Here is an 18,122-nt window from a genome sequence, read left to right as displayed (position 1 = left end):
TTAGGAAATGATAGAAAGAAAACAATTTTGCAATCGTTGAGTCTATTACTTGTAGATTGATGACTAGATTTCAGAAAAATATGAAAACGATAATGGTTTTGAGAATATTATAACATCTAACATTATAAAGGTGCTTCACACTACAATGCAAGATGGTAGAACGTGTAGAGTTACATGATGGTGAGTTTGGAGTAAAATGATTAGTTTACTTTTCTCTATCTTGATTTTTCTTCTCTTAACCTACAAAACAAATTCATCATAATTAACCAAAAAAATTACTATAATTTGATTGGATTTAATTTCTATAACATAATTTACATATTTATATATAATATTCACATCCTTGGACAATTTACAAGGAAAAAAATGAAAGCATCCCAATTTTATACAATAATATTCATGAAATTCAAGTAAAAATGACAACTAACAATGAGCTAATAAGTTATCTTTACTTTTCTCCTTCTCATTGAATGTTTTAAATATGTTATTTGAAAGCACAACATATGTCTTTTGGTTGTTGAAATTGAGTTGCACACATATTACAAGAAATGTGAAATGTTAGAAATACACTATATGACATACTTTTTAAAAAATATTATTTTTAATTGATTGAATTTATTAAAAAATACACAGGTTGGTAACTGTAAGTAACACATTATATTTAATGATTTTCTTTTCTAATTTTATAATTTTTAATAAATTTTAACTAATAAAAAGAGCATATTAAAAATAGTACGTTGATATTTTTTGACATGGATATTCATTTTATGCTTATAGAATTGTCAAGTATTTCATTAAGCTTTAAAGTAAGTTATTGGTTGTTTAATAATCGCGGTTTGTGACTCTTGATGTAAAAATGATGGTAATGGTTCCATTTGACTATAATTTTATTTATTATTATCAATCATTAAAAAATAAAATGTTTATTAAATATAGTTAACCAATTCTTTAGTGGACGTTGGGTTCAGTTAAAAAAAAAAAGCAATACCAATTACCATGAACTTTTTCCTTAAACTTGTGTGTAATCCACCAAATAAATATACTTTTATTAATTATTTAATAATGTAAGCAACTTATTTTATATAATACATTAATTTCGTTGAAGGTTATATTGATATTCATTAAAAAATCGAAAGTCTAGATTATTTATTTTTACCGATCTTTTTTATTTTTCTATTTAGGAGAAGGTAATTTTGGTTCAACCGAATAAAGCAACCAAAATTTCCCTCTACCATTGAAATCTGTTTAGAACAGACCAAACCTTTTTAATTTGAAAAAAAAAAAAAGCTTTAGATGATCTCATTCTCTGGCGAGTGGTGAGTGGAGATGATCCCATTCATTCCTGTCCGTAAGCTTCCAGTATGCCCCGCCTTACTTCCCGCTCGTCAAAATTCTTACGTGCTTCCCTCTCTCTCGGCAATCCCTTTAGACCATTTCCCACGTTCTCTGTCAACTGCAAATTCTATCATACCAATCCTCCTTCCTCCTTGGAACAAACAAATTCTAGTCAGTGAACTATGGATGAGCGAATCGACGAGGACGAAAAGGAAAAGGAGTCCCTGGCCGGCTTGAACTCTCTTCCACCTCACCGCAAAGCCCACTCGTACAGCCAACAGCTACGAGGCACGTCCACACACAAACGGCGCCAGCGAGTCCGAAAGCACAGTCTGGACGATAGCCGTATATCCAGCAACATCGAGTCATCGTTTTACGACACCGACTCGGACGACGACATATTTTCCCATTCATCCTCTATAAATGCTGCTGCCGCAGACGACGAGTACACTGAAAGCGGTGATTCGACTCAATATCAACCATTGCAGGAATTCATTGGCGCCGGGGGCGGGGTTGGGATCTTCAAGGCTCCTTTCAGAGCGTCCGTTCATCCAGGGCGGCCGCCATGCCTTGAGTTAAGGCCCCATCCCTTAAGGGAGACCCAGGTCGGCAAATTCCTCAGGAACATTGCTTGTACGGAAACACAGTTGTGGGCTGGTCAGGAGGGTGGGGTGAGGGTGTGGGAAATTAAAAACGCGTACGAACCCGGTAACGGTCTGGGTGGAAAGGTGAGAAGGGGTGACGAGGACGCTGCTCCATTTTATGAATCTGCGGATACCTCTCCCACCTTATGTTTGGCCGTCGACAATGGGAACAGGTTAGTTTGGAGTGGCCATAAGGATGGCAAGATTAGGTCTTGGAAAATGGATCAACGCTTTGCTACCCCCTTTAAGGAAGGTCTTTCTTGGCAGGCACACAGAGGTCCCGTTCTTGCCATTGTCATAACTACCTACGGGGATCTCTGGTCAGGTTCTGAAGGGGGTATTATTAAGATCTGGCCATGGGAATCCGTCGAAAAATCTCTTTCCCTGTCTCCCGAAGAACGACACATGGCAGCCTTACTCGTGGAGAGGTCATTCATAGACCTCAGAGCTCAAGTCACCGTTAACGGCGTCTGCAGCATATCTTCTCAAGAGGTTAAGTGTTTGCTGTGTGATCATGTTAGAGGTCGAGTCTGGTGCGCTGGCCCTCTATCCTTTTCACTCTGGGATGCCCGTACAAAGGAGCTTCTCAAAGTATTTAACATAGATGGTCAGGTGGAAAATCGAGTTGACATGTCATCAATGCAGCAGCAGGATCAAGCAGTAGAAGATGAAATGAAGGTCAAGTTTGTTCCCACCTCAAAAAAGGAGAAATCCCAGGGTACTAGCTTTCTGCAGCGCTCACGTAATGCTATAATGGGAGCTGCTGATGCTGTGCGTCGAGTTGCAACCAAGGGAGCTGGGGCATTTGTCGAAGATACTAAAAGGACAGAAGCACTTGTGCAAACAGGCGATGGAATGGTTTGGAGTGGATGTACTAATGGCTTACTTGTGCAATGGGATGGCACTGGGGCCCGTGTGCAAGATTTTAATCGCCATCCTTGTGCTGTCCAATGCTTCTGCACTTTTGGAACACGGTTATATGTAGGCTATGTAAGTGGTATTATCCAAGTACTGGACCTAGAAGGCAATCTAATTGCAGCATGGGTTGCTCATAATGGTCCTGTGATTAAATTGGCTGTTGGCAGTGATTATGTTTTTAGCTTGGCTACCCATGGTGGCATACGCGGATGGATTATTGCATCTCCAGGTCCTGTTGACAACATGATAAGATCTGAGTTGGCCACAAATGAACTTATTTATTCAAGGCGGCACAATGTCAGAATTTTGATTGGCACATGGAATGTCGGTCAAGGTAGAGCTTCTCAGGATTCACTTTCATCATGGCTGGGTTCTGTCGCATCAGATGTAGGCATTGTGGTTGTTGGTTTGCAAGAAGTGGAGATGGGTGCTGGTTTTCTTGCAATGTCTGCAGCAAAAGAAACTGTAAGATAAGATTTGATTCATTTGCCAGCTTTTTTTAACCATTGAATTTTTGTTTGTGAACTGAAGCTTTGTTTGCTTTACGCTAAAATGAAATGAAAAGGAGAAAAATGACTGCCCAGATTGATAGAATTAACAGGAGTTGGTTTGTATACAATATGATGATACATTGTATCCAAACTGTCTTCCCCTCCAAAGTCCCTAACACAATAGCTAACCTGGCTAACTCAAATAAATTTAGTATACAGTGGGTTGTGTAAATCAGGTTACATCATTATACAATATGTCAATGGTAGGGGATCCATGCCTCTATTAATAGTCAGCTAGTTTGTCAACAATAGAAACAAGGAACAAGTAGAACAGTCAGGCCTGGAGTTTCTTACAAGTTATGAGCAATGTGACTATCTATCAATGTGTTTGAAGCTTTCATGAAAGCTGGGATTAGCTGCTATTTGGGAGCAGATTGACTATCACATATAACAAAGTTAGTGAGAGTGAGATAGACGGCATGCAGAGATATTTGACGAGATACATGAGCCATTGGAGCTCAAACTGTGGATGCTAAGGCACTATACTTAGCTTCAGAGGAAGACTAAGATAATATTGATGGTTTCTTTTGAGTGCCAAGATATGAGAAAATTCCTTGGAAAATTCAGTGTGACTGATTTTCTAATATCCATACAAGCCCAATTCGGATTAACAAATGCCTTAAGTTTCAAAGGAAAATTGGCGGAAAAGAATAAACCTTGAGTTGGGCTGGAGGATGTTTGATGTATCTGAGTACATGCAGTGCTGCCTGATAACGAAGGAATGTAGGATAATCTGCCAATTGTTGTACAGTTAAGCTTGTGTCAGGTCTGCTGGTGGTTAAGTACAATAATCTGCCAAGGAGCCTGCAATAAGCACTTACATCCAGATAGGGGAATCCTTCTCGCAACTGCAATTTCGTGGTTTTAACTATTGGTGTTATAGCAGATTTGGCAGCTAGGAGACCATAATCGGAGATAATGTCTAAGGCTTATTTTACATTGACAAAGAGTGATGCCAAGGTAGGTATGAGTTATTTCACGACCTGGGAAGTACTTGAGAGTACCTTGTTGTTTGATTCTCTTCCAATGCAACTAGTTCAACTTGCATATCTTTGATCTGATTCTCATATTAAATTGCTTGGTTATAGGTTTCAGGTTTGACATAATTACATGAGAAGAGATGGATAAAGTGTAATGTAAATGAGGAGATATAGTCATATAATAATACTAAAGAAAATGTATAAGGGGTACTTTAGGATTAATATGCTACATTGGAAATCCTTGAGGTATGAGGAATGCTTCTTGAATCTTGACTTGCTGAGATTTTGTAGTAGAACAATGAGGAATATTAGAGAACTTAGAAGTGGGAGTTCTAGATCGAGTGGTTGGTGTTGAGGAAGAAATAGGTGTGGTGGTGTTTGATTGAGATCAAAATTGAAGAATAGAGAAGTGTCAGTCAGGATGATGGTGATGGAAAGGGGAGATGTAGTAGATACATGCGGTGCAAAAATATGTGCTCTTAGGAAAGTAAATTACTAGAGGTGGAAATTTCTCTAGAGTATAGGTCATGCAAAATCCATCCTTTAGTGCCTTGCTTGAATTTGGGCTCTTTGATCTAACTTGGTTCTGTGCTGAGCAAATGCTGATGGAAAAAAGAGACAACCAAATACTTTAAGGTCAAGCAAAGTTGGGGTTTCATGATGCTAAAGCCTAAAACACGTGTTCAATTGAAAGAGAGGATTCTATTAATTTGTTTCACAATAATTACATTCTTCTCTTATCCTATTATAGAGATACATTTGTCCCTAAAACAAGTAATTATGAAAATAAACAAATATAAAGGAAATAAGGAATAATTGTAAATAATATCAAATCTCCTAAGATATTCCTATTCACAACACTCTCCCTCAAGTTGGTAAATAAATATCTATCAATCCCAACTTGCCTATTAGCTCTTGGAATCTACTAGTAGGAAGTCCCTTAGTTAGTACATTTGTCACTTGGAATCCTGTAGGGACGTGAGCTATATCAATAGGACCATTGTCTAATTTCTTTTTGATGAGGTGTCTGTCTATCTCAATATGTTTGGTCTTGTCATGTTGAATTGGATTGTGAGCAATGTTAATGGCTGACTTGTTGTCACAAAACAACTTCATAGGTAACTCTATTTTAATTGTAAGATCATCAAGAATAATCTTCATCCATAGCCCTTCACACATGCCTTGTGCCAAGGCTTTGAATTCAACTTCTGCACTAGACAGAGCAACTACATTATGTTTCTTATTCCTCCAAGTCACCAAATTCCCTCTCAAGAACACGCAATATCCATAAGTAGATCTCCTATCTATGATTGACCTTGCATAATTTGCATCAATATAAATCTATGTGGACATTGTGTCTCCACTTCTTAATGGTAATCCCTTCCTTGGACTTGACATCAAGTATTGAAGGATCCTGTTAACTGCTTGCATATGCCTTTCCCGGAGGTCATGCATGAACTGACTAACTATACTCACAACATAAGTAATGTTTGGTCTAGCGTGTGATAGGCAAATTAGCTTTCTTACCAATTTTTGATATTGATACTTTTCTACTGGCGGACTTTCTTCACTTCCAATTTTGTGATTCTGTTCAATTAGAACTCTTGAGATCCTGCATCCCAACTTTCCTATTTCGTTAAGAAGATCAAGGACATATTTTCTTTGAGAGATAAATATGTTGGAATAAGCAACTTCAATTCCCAAGAAAATACTTCAGCTTCCCCATGTCTTTCATCTCAAACTGTGTTGCCAACTTCTTTTTTAGGGTCATTTTTTCTTCTTCATTATCGCTTGCAATGATCATGTCGTCTACATAGACTGAAAGTATTGTGAGATTGCCATTACGGGGTGTGTTTTATGAACAAAGTATGATCACCTAGACTTGTATCCCAAGGAAATCATTATCTGGGTAAATCTCCCAAACCATGCTTGTGGAGACTACTTAGTCTATACAAGGCCTTTTTTAATCTACATACATTGTTTTCTTCATCTAAAGCTCCAAATCCTGGGGGGGATTTCCATGTAAACTTCTTCTTCTAAATCTCCATATGGGAAGACACCTTTTACATCAAATTATTGCAAGTCCAAACCGAAATGATCTGCCAAGGAAAGTATATTCATCTTTGTCACAGGTGCAAATGTCTTCTCATAGTCTATCTCATAAGTCTGGGTGCACCTCTTTGCATTGTAGATGACATATCCTCATAGTCTATCCCAAAAAGTTGGAACTACATATTCAAGTTTGTAGTGAGCTTTTGTATAGAAATAAGTCTGTTAGCCAAGAATATGATGTAAAGAGTGAAAGAAAGGGGTCATGTCATCCGTTGCTCTAGAATCAAGAATTCAAACTCTCTAAGATACGAAGCCAAAAGTATTTAAAGAACTCTTACGCTTCATGGACAATGTACATGAGCCAAATGGCTTACTCATAGATTCAATCATCATTCTTAGATGAACGATCTCTTCCTTACATGCTTTAATATCATTGGGTTGGTGGATTTGTTTCCTCATGTTCTAAAATTGTATGATTGACCCATTTATGTATAGTTCCTTTGTTTCCACCGGTGCGTTCAAGAATTTTGTCTCTCTCATAAAGCTTGAAGCATGTCTCTTTAGAGTGTCCTGACCTTTTGCAATACTAGCAATATTCTCCATGACTCCTTTTCAGGAAAGGCGTTCTTCCAAAAATTGATCCTTTGTAGGATCATTTTCCTATTGTCATAACCTGTGTTGGAGCATCCCCTATGAAGCATGACTACTCTTCAAATTTCTTCACCTTATACAGTATAAAATACTTCAGATAGAGAGGGAAGTTTCTCTTTCCCTAAGATCTATACTTGGATAGGATCGTATTCTAGATTCAGACCATCAAGAAATTTGAAAATTCTCCCTCTCTATAACCTCTACATGGGTTGTGGCATATGCCTTACACATCTTCAAGCGTTGATACTGATCCAACTCGATCCACTGTCCATAAAGGATCCCATGGTACTCCGAAACAGATAGAGTTCCCTATTTTGTATTAAAAATTTTGGTTTGAATGTCATAATAGGTAGCAAAATCCTTCTTTAAGGAGAATGAATCACATATATCATCCCACATTTCCTTTGAGTTAGGGTAAAACATCTAGTTCCGACTGATTTCTGAAACCAGAGAGTGTTTTCATTATCCCATATTGTAAATTTTGAGTCATCCGGAGTTGGACTCTCTCCCTCAATATGGCTTAATCTTGATCGACCTTTAAGAATTCTTTGAATGTATTTAGCCCGTTGGAGATAGTTTCAACCAACAAGTCTATATGTTCCCAACTCATTGAGTGAGTCATTAGGACCTAAAGGAGGGGCTTTTTCATCACCCATGGATGAACTAAAAAAAATAAACAACAGGAGAGAGACAAAGAACTCAGATCTGCATTAAACAGGAGGGATCTAAACCACACCACCCCTTGGAATGGGCTGGGGGTTCCCAGCGAACCTATCTGGGTGGTCACTAGTGAGAGGGTCTCACTAGAGATGGGCACGTGTCCTACACACGCAAGAGAATGAGGCAAATTGTGGCAGCACATGGGGAGTTTTTTAGCTATGTGACTCGATGTTGTGATCGTCAATGATGGAGGCTTCTTTTTGGCTCATTGCTGACTTCAACGACAGCGACGATGGAGAGGGTGGCATCAACTCTGATTTTTCTGATTTTAGGGCAGTAGAAACAGAGCTCCCAAGATTTGGAGCTTGATACCAAGTTGAAAGAGAGGATCCTATTAATTTGTTTCACAGTAATTACATTCTTCTCTTACGCTATTATATAGTTACATTTGTCCCTAAAACAGGTAACTATGAAAATAAACAAAAATAAAGGAAATAAGGAAAGATTATAAAATAATATCAAATCTCCTAAAATACTCCTATTTACAACATGTTCTTAGGAAAGTAAATTCCTAGAGGTGGATCTAGAGCATAGGTCATGCAGAGCCCATCCTTTAGTGCCATGCTTGATTTTGGGCTCTTGGATCTTGCTTGGTTCTATGCATAGCAAAATTTGATGCAAATGACAAACAACCAAATACTTTGAAGGTCAAGCAAAGTTGGGGTTTCATGATGTAGCAACCCAAAGGGAGACTTTTGTTGTAAAACTGAAGATGATAATCTATTTGAGATGAACAACATGGTTGACTGGATATGACCAACAAGACTTGTGGCAAACTGCACTAAAAGAGCAGTAAGCTTGCAACATTTAAAATGTTTTTGTTCTCAACAACAAAGTTTTGTTGAGGGCTTTCACAACTGATGTTTGATGGATACCAAAATTATACAAAAAATAGTACGTCAAACTTAGAACCATTGTCAGACCTTATTATCTTAATTTTGGTATTAAATTGAGTATTGGCTAATTGTGAATGAGAGGATAAATCCCACTCTAAGATTCCATTAAAAACATAAACTAGTATGGCTAGTAAAATCTTCCACAATTGTGAGAAAAAGATGATGTCCATGAATGGATTGGATGACCAAAGGTCACCCCATATTTATTCTTGTCTGTGTCAAATGGTTTAGTTGTTTCAATGGTACTTGTAGAGAAAAATAACTATTGTTGTCTAACAATATGGCTAAAACCAAAGCAATGTGTTGATCAAATTTGATATATGGAAAAGTTACACAAATCTTATGATATACACCCTTGGAAACGTGACCTGGGTGAAAATTCCATAGGTCAAAAAATGACAATGGAAGGTAATCCTTACAAATGGAATTTACATGAATGGAAAAAGAGATAGGTAGAGATGGCTTTGTCAATATGAATAATCCTTTTTTAACCTCAACTCAACATGTCCAATCATCCTCAAGGTATGAATGTCCTAGATGGCCAAAGAAAATGGAGAAAAAGTTAATTTACAGTTACGAGTGGAAGATATTTTATGAATAGAGATCAAGTTAAACTTGAAATTGGGAGACATTTTTCGAGTAGAAGGTTTCATAAAAGAATATGGTGTTTGAGTAATTTGTTGATGTGGTAGGACCATTGGGCAATCCTTTTTGGTCTAGATCAAGATATCCTTCACAAGAGACAATCAGGCTAAGAACATCTACAACATGGTGGGGTTTGTTCTTCAAGTGGGATTTTTTTTTCCAAATGTACGATTCAAATTCAAGATCTTGTTCAACGAGAATCAAGCATGTGTTACTTGAATCAACCATCTTTTGGTATTTGGTAAACATTGGGCAATCTAATAGTGACATTTTTTTAGAATCTAATAATGACAAGTTTAATAATGGTGAATGTGGTAAAAGTTGATAGTAAGGGACAAACGTGGTCTATGGCGCTAGTGTCCAAAATTTATGTTGTGAGTAAAAAAGAAGAGTTGTCTTCTTGTTGGGTTTAAGAAACAAGATGGCAGGGGAGGGCTTATCAGCCAAAGAGGCACTGACTTGATAAGTGTGGTATGATTTTGCAATTCATTATTTGAATGTTGGAGAAAAGATAGTAATTGTGTATATTGGTCATGATGAGATTTAGAGCTAGCCTTTGTTGAGGAGCCTAAATTGTGAAAGAAGAGGGTTGTGTTCTTGTTGTGGATTGGTTGTTTCAATGACATAACATTGTGGAATCAGAATTCCTGAAGTTAAAGCAAGGTGGAAATCCATCCTTGAAATAGCATGTGTCAATTGTGTATCTACCTTGGCCACAAGAAATGTATTTGGTTGATCCTTTTCCTAGGTGTTTGCCTCAACCCCAACCTTGAGTACTGTATGATATCCCTCTTTAACTAGTTAAATGAGCATATTAATGTATATAAATGGGAAGCAATATTCATCTTACAAATTGATTTTTTTTGGCGTTAAACTCATAGGTAAGAGTGTGTATATAAGTGGGAAGTAATTCTCATCTTAAAAACTGGTTTTGTAAAGTTGGATTAGACTTATAATTCACTTTCTAAGATGGTAATAGACTTTATTCTAGATTTTCTAAAAGGATCACCTACATTTATACACGCACCAAGTACAATAGTGTTGAGCACGAGGTGGTGTATTGGAAAAAATCTAAGTCCTGCCTACCTAGACCATTAAAAAGGGTCACTTTCAATTTATTCGCGTACCAAGCCTCATACTATTAGTTGTGAGATGTGTATTAGCAAAAATCCAAGCTTCACATTGACTAGAAAGCAAACAAAGAGTATATAAGTGGGGGACAACTTTCACTTTACAAGTTAGTTTTGTAGGGTTGGGTTAGACTCCTAATTCACTTTCTAAATTGGTAATAGCGCCTATCTTAACAAGTGTTGTTGGACCCATTTGTCACCTGCCACTGGATGTTATTTGACCACCTGCAGATGCCCAATCATGCAAATTTTATGCTCGAAATGTCAAATCGTCAACATGAAAGGGATGTGTTGGAAATTCCACATCGATTAGTGAGATGACCATATTAGTGTATATATAAGTGGGTAGCAATTTTTATCTTACATGCTGGTTTTATAAAATTGAGTTAGGATTTTTATCCAATTTCTTAAGAAGTACCAAAGAAAAGACTATTGATTCGTGGTGAAGGTTCCATGAGTAAGATTTGTGTTTTCATTGTGACTTTACTCTGATCATTCAGCCCTTTGATAAATCAGATGACATACGTGGATTCTACACTTTAAACTTTGAACAGTACCACAAGTGCATAACTGTATATGATGTAAGTACTCATGTTCTTCCCACAAATCTTCATGTCAGTAAAGAGGAGTCAGATCTATCTCCTAGTCTTATAGAGTGAATTTCTTGCTAGATATAAAAAATGTGAAATTAATCACCTTTCAAGAAACTTACTTTGAGTCATTCCTGAAATCCCTATCATTTTCAATGTATATTGTGCTCTGCAGAATTTGAGGAGATAGGGTTCTATTCACCCCAATTCCCAAAAATGATCATTACGTTGCATTTTTTTACCTGGCATTGGATCAAAAAAGCAAGGAAAAATGATTGATCCATCAACAAATTTCAAATTGTTCTTGGATAAATGTTCTCTAGTCATGGATCTTTTCCAAGATTGATAATTAGCACCATCTAGTGAAGGGGAGAAAGAATGAAGCCAGGGTTTTCATTGAAATGACTGAACGGGTTCTTAGATGGATCTGAAGAAGAGTTAGCCATGGTCATGTTTATCACACAACTTGGTTGTGTCATGTCAGTTTCTCATTTATCTACATTATTTATTTATTTTGAAAATTTTAAAATTATTGTTTTTATCACTTTTTATCTTATTTTACCTTCGTTATTCAGTTTTTTTTTTTCTTTCTATTTTTCAACAGTAGAAATTAAATTAAAAAAGAAAATAAAAAGCTTTAATATATTTCTTTTAAATGACATGGACAAATGAGAGACTATCTTAGGTAGTCACTAACATGCACAAGATCATGTGTTAAATGATGTATGATGTTTGTTTATTTTAAATTCTCACTAAATATAATTGTTTACTGCTACTGTGCAATACTTTTTTTCTACCTTTCAACAGTAGAAGTTAAATTAAATCTCAGGAACAACTTATATTCTGTAATGTGTGTTTTCTGTCCATGCATTCACTGCCTATATCACAACTGTAGGTAGGTCTTGAAGGAAGTGCAATGGGGCAGTGGTGGCTAGATACAATAGGAAAGGCCTTGGAAGAAGGAAAAGCTTTTGAGCGCATGGGTTCTAGGCAGCTTGCTGGCTTGCTTGTATCTCTTTGGTAAGTGATTGTAATGAAAGTGTGTTCCAGATTAAACCAGTTAGTCTAGTAATCTTTTATTCCTGTTTTCTTTATGGAAAGGCATCTTAGGTCTCCTTGTTATGTTCTTTGGATATATATCTTTAATATTGTTTCCATTCTTATATTATGAGTTGACATGTCTAATTAGGGTAAGAAAGAATCTTAGAACTCATGTTGGGGACATTGATGCTGGGGCAGTCCCGTGTGGTTTTGGACGTGCAATTGGTAACAAGGTTAGTATCAGTTCCCCTGACTACTCAATACTTATTTGATAAGAATGTGATGCTTTAATTATGCCAATGGAATGCAGTATCATTCTGTTAAAGTTTATAAGTCATTATGATCTGAGTCAGTTATTAAAATAAAGTTCAAGGGGGGTAACCTCAAGTGGTTAAAAATTCTCTCTCTACTAAATTTATTTCTTGACTTTCTGTCATGTTTATTCTGGTTATCTTTGAAAGTCAATTGTGAATGTGAAATAATTTTTAGATTGCTGTTTAAGGATACTCTGATTACATTTTTAACCAGGAGGAAATGGTGAAGAGAAAATACACGAGGAAAGAATGATCATAAGAAACAATCATACATTACCTTTTCAGTTTATTACACCATTCCGGATTGAATGTTTACAGTTTTGGCTAAATAATTGTTTTGGCAACAATAAGTTACCACTTTGTAGAGCTTTCATATTCTATTTGGTATGCAAGTCAGATTGATATTACTTGTACAAAAACTAGATTGGGATTAAAGAAAAAGATTGTGCTAATGAACGTTTTTCACTTATGAACGTTGATTTTTTATTTTCTCTTCATTGAAATGAACACTTATTACATGGCAAAAATTGATCAAGCAGGGAGGAGTGGGTTTGAGAATCAGAGTGTATGATAGGATAATGTGCTTTGTGAATTGTCACTTGGCTGCTCATTTGGAAGCAGTTAATCGGCGAAATGCTGATTTTGATCACATTTATCGAAATATGGTGTTCACCCGATCGTCCAACCTACTTAATACTGCAGCTGGTATGGTACCATACCTGTTCTTGTCTTGCTCTCTTGCCTTCTCCACATATTTATTTTGGCTACTTTACTCTTCTGGCTTGCCATTGGTCCTCTCTGTTACAGCTGGTGTCTCGACTGCTGTTCATATGCTTCGTGGTACCAATGTGAGTCATATGCTTACTGCTCAGCTCTCGATTATCTCCATTTCCTTGCCTTTCCATCAATATCTTTATCATAAGTTCATAACAGTTTATTGCCTTCATTGTGTGTGTCATAGGCTATGGGTGTCAGCTCTGAAGAACCAAAACCTGATTTATCTGAAGCAGATATGGTGGTATTTTTTGGTGATTTCAACTATCGCCTTTTTGGTATATCTTATGATGAAGCTAGGGATTTTGTTTCTCAAAGATGCTTTGATTGGCTTAGAGAAAAAGATCAACTCAGGGCGGAGATGAAAGCTGGAAAAGTTTTCCAGGGAATGCGAGAGGCACTTATCAAATTTCCTCCAACATATAAATTTGAGAGGCACCAACCAGGTTTAGGAGGTAAATACATGACATGCCAAGCGCTGTTTTTGGTGCCTATTTGCTAGATGTTGATTTCAGTTTGGTTCCTCATTAAGTGATTAAAAATTACTAACTCGATGAACATAACAGTTTCAATGTGGTCGTGTTACTTGGTTTCCAGTGCTAATGCTAGTAACAAAAATGACGATGCAATAACTGTCATATATTTTATCAGGGTATGATTCTGGAGAGAAAAAGCGAATTCCTGCTTGGTGTGACAGAATAATATACCGCGATACTCGGTCAGCTCCAGTTTCCGAGTGCAATTTAGACTGCCCTGTTGTGTCATCAATTTTACAGTACGTTACATGGTCACCATTGCTTTCTGTTTTTCCTATTTGCTACAGTTTGTCATCACTGAAACCATTTAACAGGTATGATGCTTGCATGGATGTGACTGATAGTGATCACAAACCTGTCCGATGTAAATTCAATGTAAAATTTTCTCATGTTGATAGATCAATAAGGAGAAAGGAGTTTGGGCTAATTATGACAACAAATGAGAAAATCAGATCTATTCTTGAAGATTTATGTTATGTACCAGAGGCCACTGTCAACCCAAACAGTGTAGTCCTTCAAAACCTGGACACTTCATTGTTGCTTATTACAAACAGAAGTACAAAGGATAAGGCTATATATAAAATCACTTGTGAAGGCCAGTCTATAATCAAGAGTGATGGACAGGCACCTGATTATAGCCCAAGAGGTGGCTTTGGCTTTCCTAGATGGCTTGAGGTACTGTATCTTTTACTTAATTCATCATTTTTTTTTTCTGACAATTGGCAAGGAATAATTGTGAGATGCAAATCCTACTGCATGTGAATAGTTGGGGTGACATATCTTGTTTTAAATTAAAGTAAACAATTTTCAGTCTGCTTGAGTCAGCTATGTTAGTTATGTTGCAGGACATTAATTGTGAGTATGTGAGTTTGATTCTCTATAATGCGCTCCATTCTCTCATCCTTTTTCCTCTTCTTCCTATACGATCTATTATGAGCTCTCCTTGGACAAAAAAGTAAACAGTTTTCAGAACAGATTACTCTTACATCAAAATTATTATAAAACTGAATTTAATATCTATACAGTTTTATATTAGAATGTTCAACCTGAAATCCACGTACATGATTGTTAGCATACATTAGGATGCATTTTCTGCAAATGGAAAAGATAAAGGCTCTTTTGTTAAAATTGCAGAGAGTAGTTTTATTTCCCTTGTGAATGTAGTGTCTCGTTTTATGCTTCTTGAGCTTATCCTTCCTCAATTATCAAGTTAAACAGTGTTATACTTTTCAATGAATCAAATTTTCCTGGTGTAACTATTGGGATCTTATGGAAGGTCTCCATGTAGTCCTGTGCCCCTTCTCATGAACTACCTTCCTGTAAAAAAAAAATAAATAAATAACTTTGATTCATATTACTTAGCAAAGACACCAAACTTTCTTCCATTACTCATTGCAGGTTTTTACAAATGAAAATTGTTTATTGGTTTTCAATATTATTTTATAATTTGTTTAGGGTTTCAAAGATTCATTAATATGCTAAATAATAAAACTCTACCTTCTCCGCTTTTAAATTCAATTGCTAGGGGAAAATAAAAGTCAGCACCAGATTGAATTAATTTATTACCCCGTTTTATTTTAGCACACAATAAAATGAAGAGCTTTTTTGGAAAGTATAAATCATTTAGTTGCTTGAGATTAATTTGACATTCGGATTTAAATACAGCTTTTCAAACAAAAATAGGATTTGTTTTGTTATTGATCTTTGTTTGTGATTGTTTAAATAAAGTTTATTACACTAACATAATTGGCGGATAATTATGTTTCTGATGGTATAATATAATTGACAGATACTTATGTTTCTTAAACATACAATCTTTTGGCTGGAGATATAGTAGCCAACAATTAAAAAGCTTACTACTTTTTCCCTCGGAGTATGCCTTGTTTTCGGAGATATGAAGTTCTACTTTATCTAATGTGACATGTTTGTTGAGAGTAGGAGAGGGGAACACAAATCAAGGGATTTTTGTCATTGAACGGAAGGACTTGGTCTTTAGGATTCGTTGACTTATTTGAACTGCCAGGAGTTTACCTATTGACCATCATTTTATTTTTAAAATGTCCTTAAATTAGGTTTCACCAGCTGCGGGCATAATCAAACCTGAGCAAAACGTAGAGGTTTCAGTCCGTCATGAAGATCTCCATACCACAGAAGAATCTGCAAATGGCATACCACAGAACTGGTGGAATGAAGACACCCGAGACAAGGAAGTGATTTTGGTTGTTCATGTACAAGGCAGTTCTTCCGTCCAAACTTACAGTCAGAAAATCCATGTGCGCCACTGTATGTCAGCCAAAACAGTTCGAATTGACTCAAAATCCAACAGTGCTAGAAGAAATCAAATAAGCTAACTACATAGATTAGTTTCAGAAATTTTGTAGTTTCACACTTCCACATTAGTGGTTTATGACTCTGGACATTCCAAAAATGCCTAAATGGTAGGAGGGAAATGTGAATGACACAGATGCACAGTATAAGAGGCATTTTTTAAATTGTTGAACATCCGAAACCTCTTTCTGCTTCAAGTGCTAGTACAGATTAGGTTGTCATAATTCCTTTCTGTCGATTCGCTGTGTTAGTGGGATTTAGTTCAATTCGGTTTTAAGAAGTCAAGTTTTAAACCATCTTGAGAAAGACTTTTCTTTCTTTCATTTTCAACATTATTTCTTTGTCAGACAAACTGTCAAAGATACGTAAATATAGTATAAATAAAGGGAATAAACGTTTTTCTCAAAAATTTCCTTCCAAGTTCCAACAATTCTTGTCGATAAATTTTTTTCAATAATTTTTTCAAATAAACTTTTTTTTCAATAAATTGGTTATAAATATTTATTTTCTTCAATAATTTTCTCTTAAAATGTTTTTATATACAATATTATAAAATAAAATGTTACTAAAAAAATTTAAAAACAAACAAATATATGTGTTGTAAATATTTATTTCCTTCAATAAATGTGTTGTAAATATTTATTTCCTCCAATAATTTTCTCCTAAATATTTTTATATATAAATAATATTATAAAATAAACAGCTACAATAATTAAAAACAAACAATTATATTAAAATAAAATGAAAAAGATGGATATTATATAGCATTTATATATTATATCAAAACAAATATATCAAAATAAAAGAAAAAATTGGATTAAAATATTTTAATAATAACTAATCATTATTATAATTTTACAATATTATAAAATAATTTTTTACTAAAAATAATTAAAATAAATAAATATATCAAAATAAAAGGAAATTAGATTTGACGTCTCAGCGGTTTCATTTCACGACACTTCATACGATGATACTTCACATAATAATAAACATATTGCAACACAAACCAAATCACACATTAGAGTACACACGAAACATGCAATTATGACACATAACACTGTCCGGTTTGAATCAACCTGACACATTGAAATGAGAGAAATTTAGAGATTACACAAGTATGAGATTGTATAGTTTAGAATAGTTTAAAGAAACTAATTACTACTACCTATACCAACAAGATACATTTATTTTTCGATAGCTTATCCCGTAAGAACTCTACAATTAAACATGCTTAAATTGGAGTAATTTAGGGATATGTGACTTTCTGGGAAGTTTCCTAGAAAGTGTGAGTAAGGACTGGGTACATTAAAAAGTCTTGGTTTGTGGGGTTAGTCATTGATCCTAAAAAAGTGGATGAACATCTCAAAAAAGGTTATTCACGAAGGATTCTAACCAATGAGAAATTGTGTGGAGTGGAGCCATTGAGACTTCAAATCTAAGGGATGTTATAAAAAACTTATATAAAAATATTTTAATTCTATAGTATATATAAAGAGGATAACTTCTTCTCTCCAAAACCTCCCTCTAATAATTTCCTTCAATAAACTTCTCTCCAATAAAATTCCCTTCAATAAATATGTTGTAAAATTTTATTTCCTCCAATAATTTTCTCCTAAATATTTTTATATATAAATATATTATAAAATAAATTACTACTAAAAATAATTTAAAAAAACAAATATATATCAAAACAAAAGGAAAAATTGGTTGGCACAAATGATAGTAGCTTGTATCCCTTAACCAATTTATCTAGGGTTTGAATCCTAATTTTGGATATGAAACAAACTATTTTGAGAGGGGAATACCCACCTTCCCCAGCAGAGATTAGCCACTATTTTCGATGATAGATACTTTGTGTTAATACATGGTTATCCAAAATAAAATCAATTCATATTTATGTGCATTATTTTGTAATTTTTACTAATAATAAAAGTATTTCACCTTTTCTTGGAGCTCCACATTAATTCACACTTCACAGCAAGATGAAGTGATTGAGAGTATGGAGTGAGCGAGT

At 35.3% G+C, this 18,122-nt stretch overlaps 1 protein-coding gene across 4 annotated transcripts; it reads left to right on the top strand.

The window, feature by feature from the left end:
• Nucleotides 1-1,266: 1,266 nt before the first annotated feature.
• Nucleotides 1,267-16,343, top strand: LOC109811348 (type I inositol polyphosphate 5-phosphatase 12). 4 transcript variants are annotated; one of them, XM_083075984.1, is made up of 9 exons: nucleotides 1,269-3,362; nucleotides 12,008-12,132; nucleotides 12,302-12,386; nucleotides 13,007-13,172; nucleotides 13,275-13,315; nucleotides 13,429-13,696; nucleotides 13,893-14,016; nucleotides 14,092-14,452; nucleotides 15,850-16,343. In XM_083075984.1, exons 1-9 carry the CDS (start codon nucleotides 1,518-1,520, stop codon nucleotides 16,126-16,128), a joined length of 3,294 nt encoding a protein of 1,097 aa, XP_082932110.1. In that variant the 5' UTR covers nucleotides 1,269-1,517; the 3' UTR covers nucleotides 16,129-16,343. The 4 variants fall into 4 exon arrangements, with proteins under 4 accessions (XP_082932109.1, XP_082932108.1, XP_082932110.1 ...); XM_083075983.1 differs by having other exon boundaries at nucleotides 1,267-3,362; nucleotides 13,007-13,315; nucleotides 14,176-14,452; XM_083075982.1 differs by having other exon boundaries at nucleotides 1,267-3,362; nucleotides 13,007-13,315; nucleotides 13,893-14,091; nucleotides 14,176-14,452.
• The last annotated feature ends 1,779 nt before the right edge of the window (nucleotides 16,344-18,122 follow it).

Source organism: Cajanus cajan, chromosome 5 (assembly GCF_000230855.2).
Source record: "Cajanus cajan strain Asha chromosome 5, NIPB_CcT2T_4, whole genome shotgun sequence".
In the NCBI taxonomy this organism is placed as follows: domain Eukaryota; kingdom Viridiplantae; phylum Streptophyta; class Magnoliopsida; order Fabales; family Fabaceae; genus Cajanus; species Cajanus cajan.
The sequence above is the reverse complement of the archived record's forward strand: the minus strand, read 5'-3'. Positions and strand labels throughout refer to the sequence as shown.